The sequence below is a fragment of the Telopea speciosissima genome, chromosome 2, assembly GCF_018873765.1.
Source record: "Telopea speciosissima isolate NSW1024214 ecotype Mountain lineage chromosome 2, Tspe_v1, whole genome shotgun sequence".
Lineage (NCBI taxonomy): Eukaryota > Viridiplantae > Streptophyta > Magnoliopsida > Proteales > Proteaceae > Telopea > Telopea speciosissima.
The window spans coordinates 15,906,918-15,922,301 of NC_057917.1; the positions used below are offsets into that span (position 1 = coordinate 15,906,918).

The 15,384-nt window shown below is 37.3% G+C and overlaps 1 protein-coding gene across 1 annotated transcript in view; it reads right to left on the bottom strand.

Moving 5' to 3' along the window:
• Window positions 1-14,769, bottom strand: part of LOC122652738 (syntaxin-31) — a 32,630-nt gene extending 17,861 nt beyond the window's left edge. Inside the window, exons 1-5 of the mRNA XM_043846563.1 lie at window positions 14,346-14,769; window positions 11,726-11,976; window positions 11,488-11,639; window positions 7,689-7,727; window positions 2,623-2,820 (exon numbers count right to left, since the gene is read on the bottom strand). Coding sequence (XP_043702498.1) covers window positions 2,623-2,820; window positions 7,689-7,727; window positions 11,488-11,639; window positions 11,726-11,976; window positions 14,346-14,577 — 872 coding nt within the window. The 5' untranslated portion in view covers window positions 14,578-14,769. The remainder of the gene's footprint in view (window positions 1-2,622; window positions 2,821-7,688; window positions 7,728-11,487; window positions 11,640-11,725; window positions 11,977-14,345) is intronic.
• Between the last annotated feature and the right edge of the window lie 615 nt (window positions 14,770-15,384).

Here is a 15,384-nt window from a genome sequence, read left to right on the forward strand (position 1 = left end):
AATGATGCATAAACTATTTAAATAAATTAAACTATGTTATGCTAACTACTATGTATACTACACAGGAATGCTTGAGAATCTACATCGTGCCAAAATTAAAGGTTAACGATGGAAATGTATACCTGTACGCTAAACTAATGCAATTATGAGAAATCCAAGATGAACGGCGTCCCCTAGCTCAGGTGGAGGCAAATGACTGGCTTTATCCTCTATCGGACAGAGTAACGGCTTGCAAGTGTTGAACCTTAGGATCTTGGACAAAATAACGGTATCGCAAGGTTTTGGGAACTGGATACCTAAATCCCGAACAAATGGCTATGCCATGGAAGGTTTCTGGGAGTCGGGCAAAAAAGGTCGAAGAATCCGGATTCGGATAACTCAGACTTTGGACAAGGGGACAAGGCTCGAAAGCTTGAAAACGGATCGGGGAAGGGCTCCAGAACAAGGAAACTAGGAAAAAACGAAAAACTGGAGCTCTGACGGTTCCCCCTCTTTGGAAAACTTGGAATGTACAAATGAGGGGGGGAAGGGGGCTATTCATAGGCAAAAATGGGCTATGCGGCGTTGCGGAGGGGCCGACGGGGCCGTGGATGGCCGCGGTGCCGCATGACAGTGTCGCGCGCATCTACGGCACCACGTGGGGCGCCTGTCTGCAGTGCCGCGTAGCTGGGCTGCGCCTGTCTGTGGTGCCGCAAGGTATGCTAGACTGTCGTGCTTGCACCCACGATGCTGCTGTGCGTGCGGTGCACGCTCTACAGGGGTTATGAGGGTGTTATGAGGTTGGGCTCTTTGTGCTTTCGCAGTATTGGAGGATGGGTTCCAGGAGACATTGTCAGTCATTCGTGTCTGATTGTCATCATTGTCGGGGGTGGTGACAAAATTCAGCGTCTACAGTCCCCCCCCCCTTGAGGAGTGAAGTATTTATTTTATTTCTAAGTTAGTTCAATCAGTAACTAAGGTAGTTTCTAATTTTAAGTGGAGTTAATAAGTCAAGTTTCTATTTTCTCTTTTTCTTGAGGAGCAAGTACTGCCTCTTAATTGTATGACTGCTGTAGCCATTCCCCATGACTGACATAGTTGAATGAAAATTGTGTGCTGCACGTATGTTTCTTCTCTCAAGTTGAATGTGCGACTTGAAGGGTTGAAGGAGCCTGGCTGCGAGAGCCTAATCCACCTATCCCCCAACCTTCTAATTTCTATTCTCCATCTTCTCTATCTCTCCATCCATCCCTGTCCCTGCTGTGATTTGTGAATGCTCAACCATTGAAGAAGACCATTCGGGTGCTACTGCTGCTGCTCCAGTGCTGTTGCTGCTGTTGCTGATCAAAAAAGGATTCTTCACCTCCTGCGGATTCCAGTTCTTTCTACAGTTTGGCTGCAAACTTCAAGACCCCCCAACTCCATAAGCCCTCCTCAGTTTCTGCAGAGATTTGGAGCATAAAGTCCCCTCAGCAGGCCCTACACTCAATCTTGGTTTGGAGACCAGATTCCCACTGGTTTGCAAGTTTCAGCCAAACCTTCTATTTTGGTGTCACCCCTGCAACTCCCAATCCTGCCTTCAGAATTGTACAAGATTTTCAGCAAAGGTGCACCTCCATAGGACCTCCACTCGATCCAAGTATTGGTCTAAGTTGCTGCTTGGTTTGGTTTCTACACCTCCCCTACTTTCTATTTTGGTGAATTTTCTCTTAGACTATTTCCAGCCATCCGATTTGGCTCAAATTTTGGTAGTGACTAGTGCTGGCCCAGACTTGAACTCGATCTTGATATTAGCCCTTTCTGCTGGCTGAAACCTGAGTTCCAGCCCTCCCTATATTCTGAATCTGTGTTGGTTCATTCCCTATTATTTGGGTTTGTTCATTGGTTATTGTGGGTTACTTGGGACTAAATCTGACCTAGTTTTAGTCTTACATTAGAATTTAGTGCCCTTTTCTGCAAGCTGACAATGTATTGACATTTATTCTCTAGCTTGAGGGGGAGTGTTAGAGTTTATGTAATAAGGGTAGTTTGGGCACTAGTTTAGTATCTTATTATCTTATGCTGTAATTTTACTTTTTTACCTTTTACCTCCATAGGGAGGGGTATGTAATTCTCACTTCATGTCAGTAAATCAAATAGGGGAGAGGAATCCTCTCTCCCTAACATTCGGTTGCACATCTTCTTCTCTTCTTCTTCTCTCTCATCTCCTACCTTCTCCTCTCCTCTCTTGATTCGATCCTTACACCATTTCCAACTCTCAAGTGCCAAAGTTTTAATAAATAATAATGCTAAGAAATAAGGCGAGTTTTAATAATACTAAGAAATATGGACCACATTTTTGCTTTGGATCTGGTCGCCTTGGCGATGCATTCTAACAACATTGATTATTATAGTGTTTTGAAAATATGCAAAGGCTGTCTACGAGAAACAGGAGAAATACAACAATTTCCATGATGAATAAAAGTAGGTTATTTGGTATTTAAAAGATAAAAAAGCAACAGAAAGAAAGGTCCATTTTCTCTTCCTTTACTTTATGCTTCAAACATGAAAAAAGGACAGAAAACAAAAGGGAAGCTTTTAGTGTCAAATATGCAACACTTCTACGTTATATCTAAAATCATATACAAGCAATGAGAGAAAAACCTTATTGCCAGTTCTCCCTGGTGTGCTACCATTGTAGCCAAATGTGTAAAAATCCCACCCAGCTCAGAAATTGTTGACTCCACATTTTGCAAAGCAAGTGCACGGCTCTGTGTATAGTTCTCTCGCCGAGGAATAACTTCTTGTAACATGGACACATCCATATGCTGGGTTGGAGAAGTGTCTGTAGCCAACCTTCGCCTGAATTAGCGAAGTTGTGAACATGTTAGCATGTTATTATTACTGTTATAATATATATATAAATAAATCAGTTACAAACAGCACATTGAAATTAAACCATATTAAAATACTAACAACATAAATCAGAAAGCATCATGTACTCATCCATGTTTAAACATCAAAAGAACATAACAAAAACAGTAAGGTACATATTCGGAGGCTGAACTTAAATTGAAGTTGGCTGAGAACATGACATAGTGATTAGAAAGTACTTTTTGCAGTAAGATCTTTATGCAGAGCACTCAATAGAGTCTTACTGTTTCAAGTGAACAGTGTACCTTAACTACAATGAGATTTTGGCCAGAGTACAAAAATTGATTTTTGACAGTTCAATAATAACAGAATAGAAGAAATGACAAGAATTTCAGTCATTGGAGTGGGCAAGCAATTTCAAAGAATCTAGAAGCTTCACTTCACCTGTGTTTTATTCAGCTATGCACCTTTTGAGCATATGAAGAATTAACTTTTATTGCTTGTTGCTGGGAAATAATATATGATGCATAAATTTTGTAATGTGAAATGCACTTTTGTATTTGACGTTTTAAAATGAAAAGGGACGAGTTTGTTCTGCACTGAACACTTGTTGGGCCTTTAGGTAACACTCCTGAGAAAAACTAATAGAAAATCCCTTACAACATTTGAAAAGCTTCGATCTGTCTAATGTATGTAATCAAACAAGGAAAGGTAAGGTAGATACAGAAAAGAAGACAGATTGAGGTAGGGGAACTTTAAATGAAGGGCCTTATGACAGATCAATTTTCAAGAGTTGTGAAAAAAGTTGTCAAGAAAGAGATCAATTTCAAGAGTTGGAATCAAATTGAAGTTGGGAAATTCAAAGCTTGGAAATATTGAAAATTAGAAGCTTAAATGGATGAGAAAGTTTAGAAAACATTTTTTTCCGTTTCTTTTCTTTCAAAGTCCATAAGATGGTTAATGTCTGACTTCAATAACTCAAATCAACTAAACCATCTGAATGGGTTGGCTACACAAATCCTGTTTTACTATTCAACTCTAAATAAACCAATATTTATTTTAAAAAAACAATTAGCACAAGGGGTGATAGAGGAACAGACTAAATACCTTCTCATCTGGCTAATAGAAGCCCCCACATCTAAAATTCTCGTATTGCCCTTATCCCTTTCTTAAACAACTTGTCTGGCAAATCCATCACCATTTAGAAAATATTTCTTAATGAACCCAAAAAACCATTTTCATGTTCCATTCTTACAGCATCCTACTTCATGATATGCTCTATGTGCAGCACATGGTTTTTAAATATACTCCCTTTGTTCCATAGAAATAGTCCACTTCAGTCTTTTTAGCTGTTCCAAAATAATTGTCCACTTCAAGTATTTAATGCATTAATTTTCATTGCTTGCCAATCACTCCCCACATTTTCAGTGAGGGTATACTGGGAATCCAAGTTGCAGCTGAAGGGTAAACTTCAAAAATGAATTATACAAAATGGGAAGTTAAAGAATTAAATATTATTCATCAAAACATGTGCTTTTTGATTGTGGACTATATTTTGGAACAGAGGGAGTTTGTTTCATCCCCCTTGAAGGCCAAAACTAACTGTTGAGAAGTACTGTTCACGTGAACAGTGATTTGGTTGATATGTGTATCTTCTATTTTCCTAGTCCTAGTTGGAGTCCTAGTTTCTAATTATGTCAAGTCTTAATTCTACTGTGAGTTGTTAGTCTTAGTTTCAGTTTGAGTTGTTAGTTCTAGTTCTTTTCCTATTGTAACTTGGAATCCTATCATGATTAAGAATTCCTAATCTGATTAGGAGTTCCCCTTTCTATTTGTAATTTCCCTTCTATTATAAATAGAGGGGCTTTCCTATCAATAAAAAACAAGTTATTATTCTCTCATTCTCTCTTTTTTCTCTTCTCTCAAGTTGGTTACAGGTCCTAGGTTTTCTACATGGTATCGAGCACTAACCGGTTGCCGGTTTGAGAGTCGTTTTTAGGTTTTCAGTTTTGTATGGGTTTCATATACTGAAGATGAGTATTTGATGAAAATCAATCATTACCACTACTGTTTATGCTTCGCTGTCGTCTGTTACTCTATCGATTTCTAGTTGCTGCTATCATCAAAGATGGATTTGGTTTTGAAAGGTGGTTTCCTTCCAATAAGTCGAAAGGATTGCCCCCGAAGAACAAGGGGTTCTTCTACCGCCTTGCAATTTTTCTAGACGAGGGAAGATTATTTGCTGTTGTGTCGAATCTGCTGTGGAAGATTTCTGGGTCTTTTCTACTGCTGCTAACGCTATCATTACTACTGGTTGATAAAAATCCTGTGGCTGCTATCTTGCGATTCCAAATACCAGAAGTGAATCGAACTCCATCAATTTATCTGCTGCTATTTTGTTCGAATCTCTGCTGCTGGTATCATACTTGTCTATCGTTGAAATCGATTCTGCTACTGGTTGGTTTGTGCTCCATCGATATTTATTTGCTGTTCTATTCGCTGCTGCTATCGCAAGTTGCGATCTATTTGCTGTTTCGATTACTGCTATTTTCCTTGGATGTCAAACCCTAGTCAATTTCTGGTTTTTATGTAGCAACATTGTGGTTTGGGTTGAGGCCTGAATCGATACCCTGCTTGTTCGATCTCAGAAGAAGCTTGATATATTGTGGATTTGCTGCTTGCGATTTGCTACTGGTTGTCTTTCCTTCGATTTTACTGATAGGGCTCTGGTTCACGCTGGAGAGTTCTGGAATTGATTCTGCTTCTTTGAAGTGTTTATTCTGATTTCTGGAACCTGGTATTGTGGTTGATTCTGCTTCTGTTTGCTATTGATACATTCTCTGGTGATTGTTGTTTCGATCAATGGATTGAAGAAGATGGAGAAGATTTATATACTGCTGTTTTTGTTCCATGCTTTCCGCCTCTGGTCCATGATTCAATTTCCACAGGATTATAGTTCTTTTTTGGTTGAAGGTTGAAAAACTCTTGAAGGTTTTGATTTCTGGTTTTACGGAAGGAAAGAGATGAATTTCTTTCGTAAGTTCCTCTTTTTCCTTTCTTAGTTTCATTCTTTTGTCAGGTTTCACGTGGGTTGAGATTGTTAGATTCTTTGAGTTTTCCCATATTGCCCCCACTCCCTTTCCTTTATTATGCTATGTCCCACCTTTTATTTATCTTCCAACTTTCACAATCGTCCCTTAATTTTTTTTATTTCCTTTCATGTCCCATTACTTCTTTATTTATCTTTTACCCCTTACAAAATTCTGGTTATTTACAGAACTGTCATTATCTTTTAATACATTCCCCTATTTGACTACCCAGTTGACCCTTGAAAATTCTGGTTTATTATCAGTTTGTCCTTTGGCTTGGTTTGTATTTAGAAATGGATTTCCACCGAATTATAGCCATGCCATCCTTTTTTTTCCAACACTGTTCCCTTCAATAATTCTAATTCCCTTCATATCCCATACCTTTGGCATATACCCATACCACTTTGGACGATAATGGTATTCTCTAATTTGCCATTTCTTCTTTTTTCATTACCCTTAGCAACTTTTGAAAAATTTTGGAATATTATGTTTTTGCCCTATCTCTTACATCATCTCTGTTATGTCCACGTGTACTACACGTGAGGGGGAGATTATGTACAATACACTGCTGAGACATTGCAGACGGAACATGCGGGAACATTGGTGCAAAACATGGAAGATCAGTTTTCTCCACCATTGCTATTGGGTATCCTTTGTTATTGGGTTGAGTTTGCCGTAAGGGGGAGATTGAAGTATTGAAGAGTATTGAAGATATTTGGTTGTTGCCTATTTGAGGATTTTCATTGAGTTGATACATTATTTTTCCATTGCTGATTCGGTTTGTTTTCGCTACTTGCTGCTCTAGTTATTTCACTTCAAGATTCTAAGTCACTATGACAATCTGAGATTCATCACTGGATAGCTATTAAAGATCGTTGAAAGCTGCCTTTTTGGAAGACATTCCAGTCCTGGTTTGCTTGATCATGTCTGTCCAAGTTTTGAAGATCTATTTTTCAAGTTCTTGAAGGTTTATTTGGGAGCTGCATTCATATGTCAAGCTGGATTCTACTACAACTTAGTTTTTTCATTTTATTCAAGTTGGGCATTAGTACCTTGTATGCGCCAACTTGAGGGGGAGTGTTAGCATTATTAGGAGTTCTTTTTTCTTTAGTTCAAGCTGGATTTTCTATCTTTACTTATTTGTATAATCCAGCTTGAGGGGGAGTGTTGAGAAGTACTGTTCACGTGAACAGTGATTTGGTTGATATGTGTATCTTCTATTTTCCTAGTCCTAGTTGGAGTCCTAGTTTCTAATTATGTCAAGTCTTAATTCTACTGTGAGTTGTTAGTCTTAGTTTCAGTTTGAGTTGTTAGTTCTAGTTCTTTTCCTATTGTAACTTGGAATCCTATCATGATTAAGAATTCCTAATCTGATTAGGAGTTCCCCTTTCTATTTGTAATTTCCCTTCTATTATAAATAGAGGGGCTTTCCTATCAATAAAAAAAACAAGTTATTATTCTCTCATTCTCTCTTTTTTCTCTTCTCTCAAGTTACTGGTTACAGGTCCTAGGTTTTCTACACTAACAGATTGTGTTATCTACATAGGATATTTTTTTATCCATACCACATCTAGTGAAGTTATATCACAAAATCCATGGAGTGTTCAACGAAATAATAAGCACTTAACAACTGGAAGAGAAAAGCCAATAACATTCAGAAAAGTTACTCATCCAAATCAAAATATCTATTAAAGAAGCACAGCAGATGTCATACAGTTGAAACTCTGAAATACAATCTTAGTGTTGGCATAAACATATCAAACATACCGCAGCTGGTTTCCATTTTGAAGTCCAGTAGATGGCACTCTGATAGAAACAAAGAATTGGAGGGATAAAATGAGAAAAGAAAAATCAGATTGCTAGTTTACAATAACAAAGTAATAAATCAGATGTTAATAGTAGAACTGCAAGGACCATGTCAAGAACTAAAAGTAGGCCAATGAGGAACAAGTATTGGAATTGGAATGAGATGAATTGCGAATAAACAAATTGCACAAGTGAATTGTGAGATGCAACCAATGCATATTCATTCATACACAATTTATCAGGCAGAGAAATAGTTCGCACTTAAATAGCTAAAGTTGATGCTCATATTCAAAGCATAGGTTCATCTATCAGTAATTTGTCCTTTCTTTTGGTAGCATCACTCAGGTTAACATTTTAAAGACTAAGAAAACTGCTAAACAGGATAGAGGAGACTGTCCTCATTTGTGGTTGCATCCATTTGGACCATTCCTAGCATTGCCATTTTTTATTTATTTTTTGGTGAAGCAAGCATTCCCATTTATGTCAACTGAACCACATCTTTACTGTACGAGTGCCAACTACCACTTTGGAGTTGCACTTGTGTCAGTTTTATCGCCACTAAAAAGTGCTTTGGATAGTTAAACAAATGTTTGTAATTGTGGCATTGCAACTGTTAATACCAGGGTAATCACAATATAGGGTCATATACAGTTACATTGAGAGGGCATACAACTCCTAAAAAACAGCCATCATCACTATTACAATGACCACCATGCCACTACTTTAAAATATTTGAATTATTTGAATAGTAATTAATAATTTTGGTTACATGATTCAGATTAAATATTAACATATATCAGAATGTAACAAAAAAATTTGAAAGAACTAAAGAAATTGAAGGAAATACTGATCAATTTAATGGCTGCAATGATGCTGAACAATGATAGATGTAGCTGTCTTAGCAATGTCTCTGCATCCTCTTAAACATAGTTTACATGGGTTACTGATTTCCCTTACCTAGGGTAAACATTGTGACACTATGGCTGAATAGTTTCAAGAAAATGCAAGCGCAACACAACTGTCAAGGTTTAAGTATCCTTCCGTATCCACCAATTTCTGCCGATACGTATCGAGTCTTTAAGGTACCAATATGATACAATCATGGTTCAAAAACTCGGTTGAAACTGGCAGTTTTGACTGAGACACCTTGGTTTCGAAAGAAACTGAGACGAAACCAAGGGTCAAAACCACATGCTGCATGGTTTAGACACTATTTTGGCCATAGTTCGGTAATTTCACAAGTTTTGACCTGAACGCCTTTATAAATTCACTTAACCCCATCAAAACTTGAGGAAACCTAGCTCAAAACCAGGCAGACACTTATTTATGCCAAATATCATTTAAGTAAATGTTTTCATTTACTTAAGATATTATTCATAAATAAGAAAATACCCTCTCCCCCCCTCCCTCTATTTGAATCCAATAAAAAGTGTTAAAAAAAAAATTCTAAAAGGATAAAAAGTCAACCCCCCAGTTCAAGAACAAAAACTGGATTTTTGACTGCAGGTACAATTTTCAACTTTTAAATGTTGGAGTTTTTCTCAAATCTAAAAATTCCATAAATCTTAATATGATAAAACATTACTAAAAACCTAAAGAGCGGTAAAATATTCATTTGCTTTGATGTCTAAAAATTTATTTCCATTCAAAGCAATTTTAAACAGCATTTGTGCACACCAAATTAAGTTTGACCGGAACATAACTCCTTCAATATAAATCAGATTTAAGCAATTTTGGGTTTGTTGGAAAGCTTTCAAACGAATCCAAGATTGCTTAAATCTGATTTATATTGAAGGAGTTATATTCCGGCCAAACCTTATTCAATAACATGTCCCAGAACAATATACCCTATCAAACTTAGGTCAATACAAGTATTATTTTGAGTGTTCTCTATGTGAAACTAATGCATGAATTAGGTTCAAAATGTCAAAAATAGGCAACACAACAAGAATCAGAGCAAAAAATCAACTTCTGGATCTCGAAACCAAGGTTTTGAATTGGCTTGAAGAAAGTACTAGGTTTCGACCGAGATATGGTCGAAACCTGAGAAATCTCGATTTCTGGCTAGTCGAAACCAGTGTCGGCACCGAGTTCTTGAACCTTGGATACGATATTGATACGATACTTAAAAATCTTGGTATATTACATGTAAGAAACCTTATCCTTTTTATATAATCAATTGAATGCACTTGTCTCGTTGTACTATGTTCTCTTTTTTATAAATGATATATTATACATAGTACTTATGTATAGTGTTTCATGCTTCAAAACTGTATTTTGCATATATCCTAAGCATTTCTATACATTTCTTGACCATTTCCATACTACCTTTAGTGTATCATTTATCTCTCCGATACAATACGATTCATCTCTTAAAATCATTCTTCTACTACGACACTAAATACCGATACTTCAAACCTTGGCAACTGTATCTATGCTCCTTACACATAATAAAAGTTCCAGTTGTAGTAATTTCTTTTCAGGTTCAAAGACTGACCTTTGTTATTTTAGGTACGGATTTCTTATTTACAACATAATTCACTGGTAAACTAGTTGCAACATCCAACGCAAAGGACTATTATCAACAATTAGCAATAGGATAGAAAGGGAGGGGATACACACCTAAATTTAAAATCTAATATTTAATGTTGGCCAGCCACCAAAATTTGAATCCTTTTGTATAGAAGGTTTCATCAGTGACTTCCATCCAGTGATCTAGATTTCATCTATTTCCCCTTCCACGCATGGAATCATACATAAGCCCCTTTTCAAATAATAACGATGGTCCATGACTCATTTAAATAAGGGCTGTCTAAATGACACCTCTATATGTGTGTTTAGAACTTGTAACCTTCTTATGATTACCCCTTGTCTTATTCCAGAAAATTCTTTAAGTTAGGGGTAAAAAAAGAGTTTTCAAAATAACTTGAAAATGACTTGTCATTATGTCATTATCAGAAGCTGTTATTGTCTTGAACATTTTTCGAGTACACATGTGAAATGACAGGATTTATCCTCATTGAAAGACCAAAATAAAAAGTTTGTTAAACTAAAAGACAAAAATTAAGGTTACAAAGTATTTGACACCTTAAGGGATGTCAATAAGAAAATAAAACAAGAAATTCACAAGTAACAACACATAACTGAATCAGGTACTAAAATAAAATGGGTTGGCTAATAAAACTGCTAATATTTTTCCCTACAAGTCTGTGCCTCAATTGCCAGGCTTGGGCAGGTACTATGTCCATGGCAACTCCTATTAGAAAAGCTCAATAAAAATATGCTTCAGGTTTCTAACTTTTTCATGCCTGGCATAGTGGCATAGCAGGGCAATGTCCAGCACTCCAGCTCATGCATTTAAGAACATAGCTTCGCAGAAGTCATCTTACCAACCAGAATTGAAATGCTTGAAGTCTACTTGCCATCTTTACCAAAAAAAATGTCTACTTTACATCGGAAAGGGGATTAGGGTAAAACTCAGGGAATAGGTAAAATAATTCTGATTTCTTCAATAGATAAAATGAGTAAAACCACTGAAGGTGGCATTTAGTTTCAGTAAATTGGGTATGTATAAACTGCTGTTACTATACACAAATGAATCTCCTTGGCAAATGCACAAAAATTTCACAATCAACAGACCATCACTCTCAATTGTCCTGACATTGAAAGCAAACATGTCTGGAAAGCACAATAAGATAAAAGTGGCTATCATGCAACATTTCTAACATGTACTTAATTAATATATCAACAAGATACTTACACTGATGGTGGCAAGACAGAAGATGGATTAGATTTATTAGACCACGGAGGTGGTTCGGTCACAGTCTGTGTATGACTTTTTTGCAGAAAAGGGTTTTCTCTAGATGCATTGGTAGAGAAGATCTGTTTCCTGTTTTCATGAGCCTTGACATTCTGTGAGAATAAAACTTATTGTTATAGAATAGAAAAATGAAAAACAAGCACAGAAAGAGCATTTCATCATTCCAGGCATGACTAACCTCTGTTCTTGCAGTTAATACATCCTGAAACTGTTTTGTAGTTGCCATAAGCTTGTTCTTAAGGTCATCGCAAACAGTAGTTCCATGGATAACTCGATCCTTGGAATAGTTCCCATCAGCTATTTCCAAGTTCTGAAGAGTTTGTAAATCTGAAACTGCTATGTTGAGTGCTGTAATATCATCTTTTATCAAAGCAGTAAGTTCCTGTATTTCCACAACAGGATCATCGAACATAGATGACTTTTTGGCCACTGAAAAAAGGATGAAAAGGTCAAGAGATGCCAAAGCTGACCGAAGAAAGCACATTCAAGCAGCACCAATAATCTGTAATGTTTCAGTTTCATACACATGAGAAGAGTCAATTGGCTTCATGAATTCTGCCTCCCAAAATGTGCAAAGAGAGAGAGAGAGAGAGAGAGAGATGCAGAAAGATACTATCATTAGATCAATCAAGGTTATCTGAAAGACACCAATCTTTCTAAGTTTCTTTGCAAAGTGGCATCCTTCAGCCATCTCAATAAATTTGAATAATAGAGAAGAAATGTGTGTAGTAAATAATTTCAATAAGTGAGATATAGGGCTTATCTTATACCGCTCCAATTGAGAAAGTTGAATTGACTACTAACTGTTTTTATTTTTTTTTATAAGCAGTTGACTACTAACTGTTGATGAGTTGTTCTACACAACACCTATGATCAAAAAGCTACAAATGAATCAAGTGGAAGTGGGCTGAGGCATGCCGTCAGTCACTCTCCTTTAGATCGTAGTCACATCCTATGGTGCAAATGGGGTTTCTTGTGAATCAACCTCCAAGATACAACATCATAATGGCCCCTTCCAAAAGTTGTTGCACTCAACTAATGGGACATGTTGGGACTCTTAGAGTAGTGCTCAACAAATCAAGAAGATAAAATCCAGAAATATGGCAAAACAGAAAAGTAGAAGAACTTGGTTTGAAAGATGTCTTACGAGAGAGTTTGGGGGCAAGAAGGCTTCAAAAACATATCTCCCAACTGCTAGGGCATCCTCCATTTTTAGAGGAGAGATAAGTCTTGAGAAAAACCCATCCAAAGGTCTCCAAAAGATACAACTCGCAAAGACATAGAAAACTAGTCGTTACCGACGTCTAGTGCAACCTCGCCAATGTCGGCAACATGTCGGAAGACCCCTCACCTGACATTGGCATTGGCAGAAATGCTTTCCACATCAAACATTTAACATCGGTAGTCACCCTAACATAACCGGACTCAGTGGGCCAACCTTTTTTAATAATGTAGATATGACCAACAAATTTAGTATTTCACTTACATTCTTTCTCAAGGAGAAGATACTTCCAATCAAAGATAGAACTCACAATCAGATTCAATTAAATCCCTCTTAAGATTTAAGATACAGTTTCCACACTCAGAAATTTGGTTACAGTAACTGCCCACTAATTGTATTTAACGCATAAAGCAATAGAGGTCCAATGGAACTACAGAAGCATACTTAGTCCCTCAAATCTTAGACATCAGTTATATTATCTGATCATCAATAACCATTGCTAAGGTTGCAGCACACATTGACAACTCTTAACAGTAAAAGAAGACTGACTAGTCTGACTTTTCAAGATTTTGATAGTACCTGGAAAGTAGTTTGATATTTCTTTGAATTTTGAAAAGGTTAAATGAAGAAGTTAATCATAGACACCATGAACTACCCAAAAAAAAACCTCTAAGGTAGACAGACATCATCTCTTGATTCAGTATATTTATTTGGTAAAGTGCATGGTGTGAGCTGTTTTGAACTTTTCTGTTCTTTGAAATGTACATGCCATATTGCATAGTGCCTGCCAAACGCAATTCCCATGATCAATGCCCCAATAAAATTATGATAAAACTTATCCTCCCACCCAAAAAAATATAGTAAAGTCAGCCAGAAACTCAGTTAAGGATGGACTTTGAAGATTCACAAATCTACAATGTAAGTCTAATAGATGATTTCTATTTACAGCCGGTGGAGGAGAAAAAAAGGTAATAAAAGAAGATGCTAACTTCAGCATGATGCTGGTCAGTTTGGTCAGTGATACACTAAATGAGAGCTTTTTTCTGCAAATACGTTATCTGTGCACATAACAGTACTCAAATGGGACTAACCACATGGGAAGTTAAAAGCATTTTTCTTTTTTTCATCTGGGAGAGAAGGGGAAAATGTTTGAGCACATGGCACAAGAGACTTATCATTCCTAAATAGAGGCCTAAGTAGAAAATGTAGATCAAGCGTGTGAAGAATGCTTCGACATTATGGTAACTACAGCACCCCGGCTCATATTGATGTTTGGCTTTTAATTTCTTTACAGTAATGTATATTTTCTGATAACAGCAGAGAATCTACAAGGCGTAACATCTCTCCCTAATTCCCTTCCTCCAAAAATACAAGGCATCCTTGAATCCTCAATACACTCAATCATTAGTAATTTTTGTTGAACACCTATAGGAAATTCTATTGTATGTAGTTCATATTTAAGCGATTCAAAGTCTCAAATAAAGAGTGAGAAGGCACATAAAATCAATACCAAATAATTATAAACCAGATCCAGTGCCTAGCTAAAACGTTGGAAGATAAAATCAGGGAGACATACATTTAGCAAGTCTCGAGATCTTGAGAGATGTCTCATGGATCCCCAGACCAATCCTCGATGCATTCTTTTTGAATTCGGATCGAGAAGAGCTTGCCCGCGATGCATTTGACGTCTCCAGGTCATTCCCCGTTCCGTTCACAGCTGCCGGTCCTTCGATCTTCTTCAATCTTTCGGACAATAACCGGAATTCCGACGACCGATCTCGATACGAGGTAACTCCGGCAGAAGCCATTAAAATTATAAACAAACCCTGGAGAGAAACTCAAATCTTATATTGGAATGGGAATTATGGAATGGAAGAGTACATGCTTCGGTTGTCTGAACACTAAGAATCGATGCAGAGAGACTAAACACGAGAAGCTTTTCAATTAATTTTTTCAATATGTAAATGACAGACGGAATGGCGTCCAAGCCGCGGGAATGGCCAGTACCGGCTGCTTTGCTACCTTCTTACGGTTGAGTGGGCCAGCAAAGCAATCGTCACTGTTTCAGACCATCTAGTCTTTTATCCGTGTTACGAGTAAAATCTTGGGAAAATTACTCAAAAATGAGTTTGGATTTACCAAATGACTTATCTAATGTTGCTTTTAACCAAATTAACCAAAACAACAATGATTATTACAAAATTACAAATTGAGAGAGAGTTGGACACGCCGCTAGCTTTCTGAAAGCTGGAGGGCAGGATGGAGAAGGCGAAATGAGGAGAATAGGGGGTCATTTCCATAAGGGGTGGGAGAGAGACAGACTCAAGATGGGCATCGCAAATGTGCCTTGCCCTTTCCCTTACAAAATTATCTAAAACAATGTATTATCTCATTTTTTAAAACTTTTTTACCCCTCCTCTTCCCCATCTGTGGTGGCTTCAACCCTCTTACCCTCCAACAATGTTTTAAACAATTCCCTCTCAATGTTTTAAGCAAATTTCGTGAAGCATTATGGAATGGCTCTGAAGGAAAAACCCTTTGTGGGTCAACAACCCTATGATGATGTGTTGTTGTGGAGGTTGCAGGTCCTCACTCCACTAGCTTGTCAATTCTCT